The following is a 15,160-nucleotide window of genomic DNA, read 5'->3' on the forward strand; positions in this document are numbered from 1 at the left end:
CGATCTTCTCCATGGATAGGGAGATGGCAGTTAGGTTGTATGTTGGGGAAGACTTATAAATCTGTGGCTTGAAATGGAGTGCAGGAAGAAAATCCTATTTAGACCAGTTGTTGGGCTGAATTTAGAATCAGTTTAGTCAAGATTGTTTCTCCATTAGGTCCATTCCTATAACCATAGTCCACAGCCCTAGAAATTGTCAACACTTGGCCATGATGGGTAGCCATTGGAGTTAGGTGAGAAAAAAAAAGAGGATTTTCTCATCCACCTCCCTGGCCTTCTGCCCTGATGGAAGGCTAGGAATGCCTGGCAGACATGCACAGGATTCACCTTCTGGGACAGAGCAGTCGCCATGAAAGGACCCAGGAGGGAACCATAGAAGTGTATTTGGATGTTGTGAGATTCGTACGTGTGTCTGTGTGTTTTCAGACACTAGAGAGAAAGAAGGGTTTTTAGAAGACTGGGGAGAGCCAGTCAGGAACATTCAGGTGGGAGGGAGGATCAAAAATGGGAGATTGTGGTCAGTCTTCAGTAGCCAAGCAAGAGAAAAGGAAAAGGCCCAAGGTAATGTTGGGTCTGTGGGGTGTTTACTTTTTGTCTTATTTTAAACTATAAAAAGGTTTTCTTAGGGGGCTCAGTGGATGGAGAGCCAGGCCATGAGATGGGAGATCCTGGGTTCAATTGTGACCTCTGACCCTTCTAGCTGTGTGACCCTGGGCAAGTCACTTCACCCCCATTGCCTAGCCCTTACTGCTCTTCTGCCTTGGGACCAATACACAGTACTGATTCTAAGATGGAAGGTAAGGGGCTAAAAAAAAAGTTTTCTTGGAGCTTCTTTCTTTTCCTAGAGTCACTTCATGTGACTCGCTCCTCTGGCTCCCTTACCCCAACCTTCCTTCTAACAAAGCAAGAGGGGAAAAAACCCAACTCGCCTCCTTGGCAATGTCTGAAAATGTGTGCCTCATTCTGAATCTAGTCTACCACCTCTCTACTGAAAGAAAGAGGAAGCAGGCTATAAGATCCTTCTGAATTCCACTGGGTAGTTTTTACCCTTCTTCCTCTGGGGCAGATTTCTTAAGACCCCAGAGAACCTCTTGTGGGGAGCCCTTGAGCTAAGGTGGGATGGGAAATGATTTCATCCAGCAGCTCTGGGTGGGCCTTGGAAGCACCTTGTTCTTTAGATTAAAGTTGGTGATTTCTTGATTCTGTTACCTTAGTGTCTCTCTCTCTTAAAACTTTACCTTCCATCTTAGACGCAATATTGGTTCTCAGGTAGAAGAGCAATAAGGGTTGGGCAATGGGGGTGAAGTGACTTGCCCAGGGTCACACAGCTGAGAAGTGTCTGAGGGAACCCAGGACCTCCCATCTCTAGGCTTGGTTACTGATCCACTGAGATACCCAGGTGCTCCTCCCCCAGCTTTATTCTCTTTTAAGTGGCTCCTGTAGAAGTTAACCTTATTTGTCCTGCATCCTAAGTGGGAGATTTGTGAAGAGAACGCAAGGAGAAAATATGGATGGATGCACATCTATTGCTATTTCTGGGAATACAGCCCAAAGCGAATGTTTTGTGGCTAACGTATCAGTAGTATGGTTCTTGTACCTTAAGAACAGGCCATAATGGTCTTCCACCTCAAGTTCTATTGTTTTAGTGGTGTGGAGCCCTCCTTACTCTGAGAAAGATTGCCAGACCTAGGGAGGCCTAGGCCTTAGTGTTGTGGTCCAGTGGTTTTTGAGTTGTGTTTGACTCTTCAGGTTTTCTTGGCAAAGATACTAGAGTGGTTTGCTGTTTTCTTCTCCAGCACGTGTTACAGATGAGGGTTAAGGGACTTGCTCAGGGTCACACAGCTAGGAAATTTCTGAGGCTGAATCTGAACTCAGGAAGATCAAGCTTTTTGACAGACTGGAGGCTCTGATATACATATTTATATAATATAGTTACCCCTGCTCTATCTTTGGCAAAATTGGTCCTCTTTTGAGAGGGACACAATAGAATTGATCATTAGGCTTGTTACTTAATTTTTTTTTAAGACTTTAATACTTTATTGATGATTTTAAAAACAAACTAGTTTCCAGGGACCTTCCTCCCTTTCCTTTCCTCCCTCACCTTGTAATAAAGAAATATCATTAAGTAAAACAAACACATTGTTGATGTGTGAGAACCTATACCTTCTTTCCTACCTGTAGTCCACCGCCTCACTTCAGAAAGGAATCAGGGTGAACTCCCAGGCCTCTGGCTTATCTGGAAGTCTTCCCAGTGGGGCAGGGCCTGCTTCCAAAGCCATTTCCATACCACAAGGGAACATCAGTTAGTGGAGGGTTATGGTATCATCATCATTATTATTATATGGTGTTATTATTATTATTGCTATGCTTCATGGGGGATGAGGGCCCTCATGGACTCCTAGCATTCAACTCTATAGTTCCCCCCCTAGGCTTTAGACTAGGGTTCTTAACTTTTTCAGTGTTGGGGAACCCTCAGTCTGGTGATACCTTTGGACCCCTTCTCAGAATAATATTGTTTTTTTTTTTGGTTTTTTAATTAGTAAGAGAAGGAGGGGGCAGCTGGGTGGCTCAGTGGCTGGAGTGTCAGGTCTAGAAACCTGGAGGTTCAAATCTGGTCTCAGACACTTCCTAGCTGTGTGGCCCTGGGCAAGTCACTTAACCCCCATTGCCTAGGCTTTACTGATCTTCTGCCTTGGAGCCAATACACAATATGATTCTAAGAAAAGGTAAGGGTTTGTTTGTTTGTTTGTTTGTTTTTTAAAAAGGACATGGGAAAAGAATGTATTTTAGGTCAGTTAGTGGGGTATGACTTCTGTTGGTGTTGGTAGCTCCTACCCATCCCTAGTGGGCCATCAAGACCTTCCAGCAATCCCTGCCCCATCGTATTGCCCAGGACTTGTAGTCCTGGCCTTTGGGATCCAAATGGCCCAATTCCTCTTCCTCACATGGTCCTGCCCCAGCAGCCTGGGCAGCAGGTATGGGGAGGAAGTCCCCCACCCTCCACCTCTTTTAGCACAGACAAGGGAAGGGCAGATTTATCCTATCGGTCATCCAGGTGCCATCTTTACCCCAGGAGCCATTTTTCTCCATCCCTTTTCCATCGTTTGAGGCCATCTTGGGCTTTCTCATCTGCACTGGGGGGAGGGGGGGTTGTGTGTAACAGCCATTCAGCCCCCCCAGACCCTCCCACCAGGCATTAAATGTAATTTACTGAGTCCAACTCAGAGGCTGCAAACAAGGGTTGAATTCTAACAGGCCTCTGGGTCTGTTGCTAAGCAATGGAATTGGCTTGGCAACAGAAGCAGGCCCTCCTCCCCCCTGCCCCCCACCCCCCAACCTCTCTTCCTCTCCCCCATGTGCCAAGAGTCTAGTAATAACATTAGCTTGCTTGCTTGGGAGTGGAGAGTGCTTGAATATTTAGACCTTTTAAGAAAGAGAAAGCAGGCTTTAGATGACTAATCTGTAGTATTTGGCTAGTAAAATGCAAGTATTTAGTACTAGGCCTTGGTTGCCATGGATACCGGGCTTCAGCCTGTCCTCTGTGCATAATTGATTGAATTTTGTATGCAAGTTCCCTGCATCATGTTATATGGACAAAATGGTCATTCACTGATAGAGACAATAACGGGTCTGTACCAGGGGGAGCCATCCCAGCCCCAGGGAGTAGGAAAAGGGGGGCAGGGGATTCAAGGGAAGGGCCCAGGGGTGTGGTGAAGGAGGAGCCAGGAGCCGCTTTAAAATTAAACCTGGAATAAATAATGCATGTGCCATAATATCACCAGCCCAAATAAGGTTGGCGTTGGGAAAGTCCCAGGCTGGCCGGCTCCATGAGAGATCTGCGAGGAAGTGGAAGAGCGGTTGTTTGGGGATTTCTGGGCACTTCTCCCTCTTATTCCATCTTTAAAAAAATTTTTTTTTAAACGGGGCAAAAAAGATATGAATGATATAGGAATAAAAACCTCCCTTGCAGCAAGGATTATTTTTTTTTTTTATGACTTTAGCAAGCTTTGGAAATGCAGAGATTAGTCTTTTAAAATACACAGTCTTTTTTTATTCTTTTTTTTCTGCAAACTAATTTGATGAATGATTAAGGGTATCTACAGCCCCCCTAAATTTGAGGTGCATGCACATACCTTTTTGTTGATTTTAAACGTTTAGGGTTTTAGCAAGTCTGGATAGTGATCCTAAAGGAGGTCTTTTCTTGGGGGGAATTAGCCCCCAAACCATCTTTATCACCCCAATGAGGTATCAGCAAGCTGTCAGGCCTCCCGATTCCCTTTGAACCATGGCTGTTGGCATTCAGCCCTCTGTGGGTGGTTTGGCAGGAACGGCAGCAGAAGCTGGGAGACAAAAAGCCCTGGGCATCCAAACCCTTCAGGAGAATGCCACTGTGTATGGTGGGGGCATTTTCTGTCTCTCAGGACCATTCATGAACTCATCTCTCCCAGTTTTGTAGATGAGGTTACAGAGACATGAAGAAAGACAGTGACTTACCCAGGGTCACCCAGCTAGACTGGATCTGTGCCCTTCTCACTCGAGGACACTGCCCGCTGCCATGGCAACACACCACATTTACAGGCCTGTCCCTACGTGGCCAGCTGTCTGGTCCCATTCACCTTGTTACCCTGAGCTTGGTGTTAATGAGGCCAACTCATTATGAGCTGAGTCTCCATGGGGCCACTTAATTTCCCACAGAGAGACACTTTGTTCTTTGGTTCTTCATCATAGCCCAGACCCCAAGCAATCCATTTTCTTTTCTCTTTAAAATAATTCTTAACTTCTATCTTAGAATCGATACTGTGTGATTCTAAGTCAGAAAGTATTTTTTTTTAAGATCATTGGGAAATATTTAACAAATTAAATAAAAATACAGCAAAATATAGGTAATGCTTTAAAAAAAGAATCAATACTGTATATTAATTCTAAGGCAGAAGAATGGTAAAGGCTAAGCAATGGGGGTTAATTGACTTGCCCAGGGTCACACAGATAAGAAATATTGGAGTCTAAATTTGAACCCAGGACCTCCTGTCTCTAGGCCTGGCTCTCAATCCACTGAGCCTCCATCCATCTTCAAATGCCTGCTTTGTTTATGGAAGAGCAGCTCCTAGGACATAGGGTGTTATATATTGGATCACAGATCCTAGTCTGGAAGGAACCTTTGAAATCAGCCCTTCTAACCTCATTTTTTACAGTTGAGGAAACTAAGGCTGAGAGATTATGACTTGCCCAGGGCTGCAGGTAATGAGTCTGAGGCAGGATTTGAACTCTGACTCCCAAGCCCAGCCCTCCTTCTAAGACAGCATGTGACCGGTAGCACCCATCCTATCTTTTGGGGGGGGGGGAGACTTTTTAAAATTTAAAGTAGCAAACATTTTAAATTATAGTATGCATTTCTATAAATATTACTCATTAAATAATTAAAAACCCAAATTATTAGCTACTTGATCATTGTAAGCAAACTGAATCTAAAGATACATTTCCAAGGGTTCCCTTTATTTTCTCTTTGGAAGGGAGCTAATTCAGATGGAAGTCACCTTTCATCTGGCATCCAATAACTTGACTTTGGTTCCCCTACAGCCCCTTTTTTGATTGTCGCTGGCTCCAAGCCTCAATAATCCTACCCAAATGTACTTATAGAAGTTAAGTGAAATAGAAAAAAATAGATGGAAGGGATCTGGGTTCTCAGGGAGGTTGTAGAATCACTTTTTCTGGGAGATTCAAGTGGGAGGATAATGTCTGGTATGTGGTAGGTACTTAATAAATGCTTGCTAACTTGGATCCCATCAAGATGAGTAAGGGTGGGAGGATTAGTTTGCTTCTAAAAAGAAGATAATGATTTTTCTTGGTTATCATGGTGTGCCAGAAAGAACCTTAAAGGGGAAAAACCATAGTCCAGGTGCCAGTCTTGGCTCTGCTCATAATAATGGCTCCAGGAGACCACAAATTTTCCCATCTTTAAAATGGGGAGAGTCTGGATTAGATGTGTTTTCTTTTAGCTCTTCATAACTGTGATGAGTCAAGTGTGGTCCTTTTTAAAATGTTTAATTTTTTTCTTTATTTTATTCCATGTGGGGTCCTTTTTGAGAGGAGAGAAGCACAAAGGAGTCTGGGAATAGACCAGAGTGCCACAAAGGACTTTAAAGGTCATTTTGTCCAACTCTCATCCTTTATGGATGAGGAAACTGAGACCTTCAAAAGTTAAGGAAGTTGGCTCAGTGGACAGAGAGAGAAAGAACCAGATCTGGAATTGGAAGGAACTGGGTTCAAATCTGGCCTCAGACACTTAGTAACTGCACAGCTCTGGGCAGGTCATTTAATCCCCAATTATCTAGCCTTGGAACAAATCCTTTCTATTGATTCTAAGACAGAAAGTAAGGATTAAAAAAAAATTGAGAAAGTTGTTCAAGGTTCTTCAGAGGTAGTAAGTGGAAGAACTAGAATTCAAACCCAGTTGCTCTTTCTAAGATAAATCTGATGCTCTTTCCACTGTAGTTGATGTTTCCATATTAGATCAGCAGTAGGGAATCTCTTGTGCCACCGCCTTCCCCCCTTCCCCAAGGAATCATGCTTGTAAGTATCGAGCTGCCATCTAGGGCCAAGCCCAGGCCTATAAAAATGAGGCTGTAGTTGCTATGCCAGTGCAAGCATCCTCTGCCACCCACTGCTATCAGCACATTTCAGTCCCTCATGATGATGACTATATGCATGGAAAATGCTGAAAGAAAAAAGTTAGAAATGTTCCTGTCATTCCCAAGTCTGTATTTTTAGAAATAATTGCTAGGGGGCAGTGGATAGAGAGCCAGGCCTGGAAATGAGAGATCCAGGGTTCAAATTTGCCTCACATACTTCCTGGGCAAGTCACTTAACCCCCATTGGGTAGCTTTTACTGCTCTTCTGTCTTGGAACTGATCATAAGTGTCCATTCTAAGATGGAAGGTAGGAGTTTAAACAAAGAAAAAGAATTCATTGCTGTGGACCTGATGAAACCAAACAGGGTAAAGGCCCTAGTATCCCATGCTCTAGGACTAGTTCCCTCAGACTTCCTTTCCCTTTCCCAACCCCTTGGGGGGGCGGGGTTCTATTGTTTTATTTGGTAAGAGAGGCAGAGGAAGTTTAAAAAAAAATCTTTACCTTCTGTTTTACTATAAATTCTAAGAAAAGTGGCACGAGCTAGGTAATCAGTGACTTACCCAGGGTTACTCTGTTAGGAAGTGTCCAAGGTCAGATTTGAACCCTGGATTCAGATTTGAACTTCTGGACTCCAAACATGGCTTAAGGAAAGTGACTTAGTGAAGGCAGTGTGGGGCAGTGAAAAAAAGAGTGTACCATTTGGAGCAAAGAGGATCTGGATTAAAATCTAGACCCTTAACTTTTTTTCCCCTAATCTTTATTAGTAAGAACTCTTAAAATAGAAAGGCATGGGGGGAAAAAGAATGGATGTTGTTAGAGTGTGAAATTTAAACACTAAAAATAAATCATAATCATTGGTTGATTTAAAAAACAAAACAAAACAGAAAGGCAAGGACTAGGCAAATGGAATTAAGTGACTTGCCCAGGGTCACCCAGTAAAGAAGTATCTGAGATCAAACTTCAACCCACATCTTCTGGAATCAAGACATGACTCAGGGCAAGTGACTTAGTGAAGGCAATGTGGTACAGTGAAAAAAGTATACAATTTGGAGCAAGAGTACCTGGGTTCAAATGTAGACTTTTTTTTTTAATCTTTACTTTCTGTTTTAGTAACAACTCTTTTTTTTTTAAACTCTCATCTGACTTGGAATCAATAATGGGTATATGTCCTTTCAGTTTCCCTCTGACATAGGAACCCTTTGGGGCCTTTCACTAAGGCACAAGAAAGAAAAAGCCAAACCTTCTTGGGCAGCTTCAGAGTATTCTGCCTTGATGAAGGTCAGATTGGTTTTCAGAGCCTGTGCAAAACCCCTGAAATGTTATGACATGCCATCTCTAGGAGGAAAGGGCCCATTGCAGATGGACTTACTCCTGGGAGATGGACAGGGGCACATTTCAATCTCCCCATCTGACAAGGAGACAGCCCAAGCCGAGAGCTCATTTTTCTAGGCTCCCAGTGGGAGGCAGAAGCAGGGACAAACCTGGGTGTCTCTTGACTTTCCAATGTGACATTCCTTTCCAGCCACCTCTGCCCCCTTGGGGATTGCCTGAGAAATTTAGACCTCCGGGGAGTCTGGGAGGACTTTAAGGAACCTCTGGGGGTCTCGCTTCGCCTCTGCCCCCTTGGGCGATCCCAGTTGGGTTTTGGCTGGTGACCCTGCAGTTTCCCACCAGAGAGGGGCTCAGAAAGGTTTGCTTCTGAATTGGTCCCTTTTACTATTTGTCAACTAGTTGGAATAAACTCCATGCCCACTCCTGTTTATCCCTATTCGGGAGATTTCAGGATTTGGGAGGGGGTGCCATGCACGGGATGGGGGGCATTTTTTAGAAAGATGTCTTCTCTCCTCCTTTGGGGCGGAAAGTGGGGAAGAGTCAAAGACCCACAGCAGGACAGGCAGGGCGAGCTGGAAAGCTGTCATTGGAGGCTTCCAGATGGCTGCAGAACCGCAGGGACACCCTTGTCTGCCCAGGCTGGAGCCCACTTGGCACATCCGGAAGCCCCATCTCCTGTGCCAGCAGCTACTGTCTTTTTGTACTCCTCAGTCCGGCCTCCTCTCTAGCATTCCTGGGGAAATAGACCATGAGAAAAGTAATTAACCACACATAAATTAAAACATATGGAGCCTCAAAACAATGAACATATTTCTCCTTTTAAGAAAACCATCTTTTGTTTGCTCGCTGATGTGGCAGGGGTAGATCGTAGATCAGGTTGTATTCGTGTTTCTTGTCTGTTACTGAGTGACACTATTTATTCTGGCTCTGCTTGGCTCCTCGGACTTTCTTTATAACACCAGGAAGGATTAAGGATGGTTGGTGTCGAGAGCTGGGGAATAGAAGACAAGCTAGGACAACTAGCAGAGGAGGAGCTACACTCCAAAGATTCTTTTAACCCTTATGTTCCTTCAGAATCAATACTGTCTATTGGTTCCAAGGCAGAAGAGCAGGAAGACAATGGGTTTACACAGCTAGGAAGTGTCTGAGGCCACATTTGAACCCAGGACCTCCCACCTCCAGACCTGGCTCTCCATCCACTGACCCACCTAGCGGCTCCCCTTCCAAAGATTCTGATGCTTCAGGATACCTTATTCCAAGCCTGGGCATACAAAGCCTGTTGGGATTGGAAGTTATTCTATAGAGATGCACATCTTCTCTGGTGTCGCATCTACTTAGGATGATGAAATTTATCAAGGTTAGTTAGCAAGGTGGATTGAGAGCCAGGTCTGGGTTCAGCTCTTGTCTCAGACACTTCTAACTGTGACCCTGGGGAAGTCACTTAACCTTCATTGCCTAGTCCTTAGCTCTTCTGCCTTGGAACCAATACTTAGTATTGATTCTAAGACAGAAGGTAAAGTCTAATTTATTATTTTTTTATTGCTCTTCTGTCTTAATGTTCAAAAAGAGAAAGGAGAAAGGAAGAATGGTCTGTGCCTCCTGTTAAGGACAGATAAGCCTCTTTTCTTGTCAGAACCTCAGTCTCTAAAAGATGGATGTGTTAGGGGGAGAGTTTGTTTAAAGCCACTGACCAACACTCAGAGAGTTTTGTATTTGGAGTACTAGTATAAATAAAGTTTAAGAAGGGATTACTACTATTCAGGATGACTTCAGAACTCCTGACTTAGAAGGGTGTTGTCTAAGTCTGGTAGTGGAATCATCCCAAGAAGGCTGGCCAGGCAAAAAAACCTACATGGTGCCAGCTTGTTAAGAGTTTCCAGGGATATCTGGCTACTGCTATTCCTTTCCCATACCTATAAAAGAACAGATTTTATCAAAGACCATTGGATAAATTCTCTTTTGCTCTCTGGGATAATATAACTTCTGACCCAACTTCCTTTGAGACAGAGTGATATAGTGGAAAGATCTCTGAACTTGGAGTCTCAGGAAATGGGTTCAGATCTCTGTTAGGGCCTCATGTGACCTTTTGTGGCCTCGGTAGCCTTATCTGTAAAATTGACGTTGGACCAGATGACCTTCCAGCTCCCTTCATGATCCCACACTTTTTTGACATGCTAGTGGAAAACTCAACTCTTATCTTGCTTGGCATTGTCAGTGTGACGGCGACATCTCGGAGTTTGGCCAAATACTTGTGTCAGAGCTGGTACTTCCCAACCCTGGCCAGGGAACTCTGCATTGCCCCCAGCCTGGTCTTGTGAAACTTGATAGATTAAAACTGTTTCATAGAAACACTGGCAGGCTGGTTGGTCCCACATCCATCTGTGATGAAGGTTATTATCAGGGTGGAGAGAAGAGATGAAGGCAGGACTGAGCCAAGGGGGGGGGAATGAGGATGGGGCAGGGCAGAGGACTTTTGGCCCCTTCATGAAATACGAAGTTCTTCTTCCCCAGGCTGTTCCTACTGACTGGTTTGGTCTCCTTGTGTAGGACACAGTCGTTCAGATGAAGACTGCGGAGATGACCGAGGCCGCCACAGGGAAGAACGCCTCCTGGGTGGGGGGCGCCTGGAGCGGGACCAAGAGAAGCTGCTCAGGTGAGCCTTGACACTGGAAGAACCAGCCCCCCTTTACTTCCCATGGGTCTGAGAAAGGCATCTCCCCTTTCACCCCTATCTCCATGACTCCCATCTGTCTTCCATCTTTTGACTCCTTATTTGTCCAGGGCCAGTGTCCAACTCTGAGCCATGCTCTAAGGCAGCCACTCTTGGCAGGTGGCTTTGGGGGAAGGAGCTAATTAATTCTTTGAGATCTAAAGTAAAGGATTAACGTCATGGGGCCTGGGAGGTTTTAGGAGTAGGAGGGGAATAAATGAGTCTGGGTAGACAAAGAAGAAGAGTTACTTGAATCTCCAGAGTGAAAAAAATAGGAAGATAGGTGGCTTAGCTGTATCAGAGCTCAGACTATATTTATAAAGTTGCAACCATCAAAGCAATCTGGTATTGGCTAAGAAGCAGAGTGGAGGACCAGTGGGATAGACTAGGCCATTCACCATGCAATGGTGAATGATCATAATCATTTTGTATTTGACAAACCCAAAGATCCAAGCTTCTGGAAGAAAAATTCACTTTTTGAACAATGCTTCATGCCATATTCCATGGTAAAGTAAAAATGGATACATCTTTAGAAATAATGAGTGATGCCTTAAACATATTAGGGGAGCACAAAATACCTGTCAGACCAATGGATAAGGGAAGAATTTAGGTTAAAAACAAAACAAAACATAGAGAACCTTATGAGATGTAAAATAGATAACTGAATCTCTAGAATTTTTTGCCAAATTATCTCCTTTCCTTTCCTTTCCTTTCCTTTCCTTTCCTTTCCTTTCCTTTCCTTTCCTTTCCTTTCCTTTCCTTTCCTTTCCTTTCCTTTCCTTTCCTTTCCTTTCCTTTCCTTTCCTTTCCTTTCCTTTCCTTTCCTTTCCTTTCCTTTCCTTTCCTTTCCTTTCCTTTCCTTTCCTTCTTTTCTTCCCTCCCTCTCTCTTTCTTTCTCTCTTTTTACTTGAGATTGGATTTTCTCTTTGCAGATGATTTCTTACTTTTGCTTTCTATACATTTGATTGGCTACTCTTCTCTTAAGAGCCTTAGGGAGATGCCTGGGACCCAGAGAAGATAAGGGACGTGCCAAGGTTCATGCAGCTAATATGTGTCAGTTGTCTTTCTGGCTCTGAGGCTGACTCTTTAACCATTATACCAAAGTGCCATCAGACTCTCTCCTAGTTCTGGGTACTCTTTTTCTGACTCCTTGGATGACAACCTCTCTTCAGTCTCCCTCCTTTCTATACCCTTTCTCCCCAAATGTTGGCATTTCTCAAGGCTATTCCCTCCACTCTGTGCCTGTCTCTCTTTGGGTTCTCCCTTGGCAATTTCTTTTATTCCATTGGTTTGAGCCTATTGGTGGTACATGGAGACTCTGACATCGATATGTGGCTACTCTTCTGAGTTCTAGTCTACATCATTGACTGCTTGACATTTCCATGGAGTTGTCCCACTACCAGTGACAACTCAACATGTTGAATAGAACTCATTATTCCCTATCCTTGCATACTAACCTGGTCCCCCTCATCCCTTCATTCCTCAATCCCTTCATCCTCTTGACTTCTTTCCCCATCCCAATCAGCCCTCTTTTTATCCTCAGGTCTCTCCCACAGTTCTTTCTCTGGAGGTGGATAGCATTCTTTTTCATAAGTCCCTCAGAAGTGTCCTGGTCATTATATTACCATTAGTGGCAAAATTGATCACATTTGAAGACCCACAGTATTTCAGTTACTGTGTATCTCCTGGTTCTGCTCCTTTCACTCTGCATCAGTTCACGGAGGTCTTTCCAGTTCCTTCTGAAATCATCCTGTTCATCATTCCTTACAGCACAATAGTATTTCCTCACTGTCATATACAACAATTTGTTCAGCTGTTCCCCAATTAACTAATATCCCCTTAGTTTACAATTCTTTGCCACTGCAAAAAACACATCTATAAATATTTATCTACAAACAGATCCTTTTCTTAACTCTTTGGGATACAGACCTAGTTGTGGTATTAGTGGATCCAGAGGTATACCTTCTTTTCTAGCTATGGGCACACCTCCTTGAGCAACCCTCACACACAACTTATCTTAACATTTATCTGCCTTAATGAACAAGTTTCTGCTCCAATAAAATCCTAAGTCTTTGACTTATGGACCACCTTTCTAAAGGTTTTGTCTCTATTTAGGTTCTCAGTGTCCATTTAATGGCCTTGTGGGTCTAACATAGAGTCTTGGGCTCAGGAATCAGGAGTCTCAGGCTCTACTCCAGCCTTACTACTAACTATAGTTGCCCTGTGGTCTTCCATAAGACTTTTCTTGGCCTCAGTGACTGTCCATTGGGAATAATCTTGGCTGATGTATATTCAACCAGCAAGCATTTATCATATAGGTATACATTGTATAGCATATATGTTATTATTATATGAGTTTAATAATTGCTTTGAGGACTGACCGAATATTTGTTGGACACTGCCAGATACTAGGGATTTAAAGACAAAACGAAATAGTCTTTGTCCTCAAGAAGTTTACATTTGATTGGGAGAACCATCATATACCCATATAAATATATTTGGAATAAATGCAAAAGGCATACAAATTAGTTTAGGGAGGAAGGATACTAGCACAGGCAGGTGGTATTGGGGAGATTGCTATAAAAGGTAGAGATGAGTCTTGAAGGAAGTAAAGGATTCTCTAAACAGAGGGGAGGAAGGAGAACATTTCAGGCTTTAAGGTTTGCGAAGGGCTCTATATACAATGTCGTTATACATACATATATATATTGCACTAAATATAGATAGAGAGTTCATAATGAAAAAGTATATTTAAGCGTAATATATTTATGTCTAGACATGCACACACTTTACATTCATCAGCTTATTTGCTAATACTTTCCTTTTTATCTCATAGGGGATAAGTAGCAAGCTTTATAAAGTGAAACTCATTATACCAGATGATATTTAATAATATGCAGTGTAGGATTAAAGGAGTGCATTTACCCAAGGAGCCCAATCCTTTGGCCATTAATGCTCTCCAAGATGTTTCAGGTTTATGCTTCTCTTACTTGACTTATTTCTATCTTTTAATCATTCCTGTCCATTCAACTGTCTCTATGTCTTTCCTTCAACCCTATCCCCATTTGCTTTCTACAGTCTCTTTGCTGCCAACTGCTTCTACCTAAGTAGGAGGTCAGAAGTTTTAGTGTGTTCTAAGTTTGCTGTCTCCATCTAAAGCTTCTTACAGACTCCCAGCTCTGTTTCCTTGGACATACAGCCCGTATACCTGGGTATTATGCTAACTCCTCCACTTCCCTTTTCTTCCTTCTCTCACCTCCAGAGAAAGCAAGGAACTGGCTGACTTGGCTCGGATCCATCCCACTGGCTGTGCCACCAATGGCCTAAATCCCAACCTCATGGTGACGGGGGGCCCTGCCCTGACTGGCTCTGGGCGTTGGTCCACGGACCCGGCTTCCCACCTGGCTGCACACCCATGGTTACCCCGGACTGGTAGCCCCTCTATGTGGTTAGCGGGCCATCCCTATGGTAAGTGCCAAGCTGGGGGGATTTGTGGATAAGATGAAGTGGGATTGGCCTGAGCCTATTCAGCTAGCCTGGCAGAGAACCATTCGCTCGCTTGCCAAGTGTGACTATTGACTTGGTCCAGGCAAGTTGGAAAAAAGTATGTTCGAGTTACAGATTATGACTTACCTTGGCAAAGGATTTGACCAATAAAAAAATTAAAGGGTGGCAAGTATTTAATATGGAGAGTCAGTGCTTAATTGACTGGGAATGAGTTATTTGCTTCGGATTAATCATGGGCTCATTCTCTCCACCACTTTCCCAGTATTAGGGCACCAGAGGATGTGTGCAGGTTTAAGTATCTTTACTTGGATGCCTGTTTGGGGTGCTGGCTGAGACCCCTGATTGGCCATCTCTAAATATTTAAGAATTTTAAGTCTATCTGTGTTTTGGGGATTATCCGCTTCCCTGCTCCCTTCCATCACCACAGATAGCCAAAAAGCTTGTAAAATAACATTCAAGGAAATACAAAGATTGGCCACTGGGCCACCACCTACTCGGCCTGTGTACTGGTTCTTTATTTTTATTTATTTAAAAAATATTTCCCCACATTTACATGATTCTTTTTCTTCCCTCCCCCTCCCAGAGCCAACACGCAATTCTACTGGGTTGTACAAATGTTATCACTCAATACTTTATTTCCATAATGTTCATTTTTGCTATAGAGAAACCTTTTAAAGCCAACACCCCAAATCATATACTCATATATACAAGTGACAAGCCATGTTCTGCTCTTGCTTTCTCTCCATGTGGATAGCATTCTTTTCTCCTAAGTCCTTCTTTACTGGTTCTTTAATCAAAGAAGGGCAGCACTTCCCATTTAAAGGGAAAGTCTTTGAATCCCAACATGAAGTCCAGTAAAAGAACGCCGCCGCTTCCTCGCCTTCTGGGTCTCCTAGACTGGCACGGTGTGGTTCTCGGAGCATCTGAGCTGTTTGCAGGGCCCAGCAGGTTGTGTGGGCCATTGTAGTGACCTAAGCGGAG

At 43.6% G+C, this 15,160-nt stretch overlaps 1 protein-coding gene across 7 annotated transcripts in view; it reads left to right on the plus strand.

Moving 5' to 3' along the window:
• The window catches only part of TNRC18 (trinucleotide repeat containing 18), a 160,779-nt gene that overhangs the window by 78,538 nt on the left and 67,081 nt on the right, over positions 1-15,160 (plus strand). For all 7 annotated transcript variants that reach the window (XM_056806452.1, XM_056806453.1, XM_056806456.1 and 4 more), the window contains 2 exons: positions 10,510-10,615; positions 13,935-14,140. In XM_056806452.1, coding sequence (XP_056662430.1) covers positions 10,510-10,615; positions 13,935-14,140 — 312 coding nt within the window. The remainder of the gene's footprint in view (positions 1-10,509; positions 10,616-13,934; positions 14,141-15,160) is intronic.

The sequence above is a fragment of the Monodelphis domestica genome, chromosome 7 (genome assembly GCF_027887165.1).
Source record: "Monodelphis domestica isolate mMonDom1 chromosome 7, mMonDom1.pri, whole genome shotgun sequence".
Lineage (NCBI taxonomy): Eukaryota > Metazoa > Chordata > Mammalia > Didelphimorphia > Didelphidae > Monodelphis > Monodelphis domestica.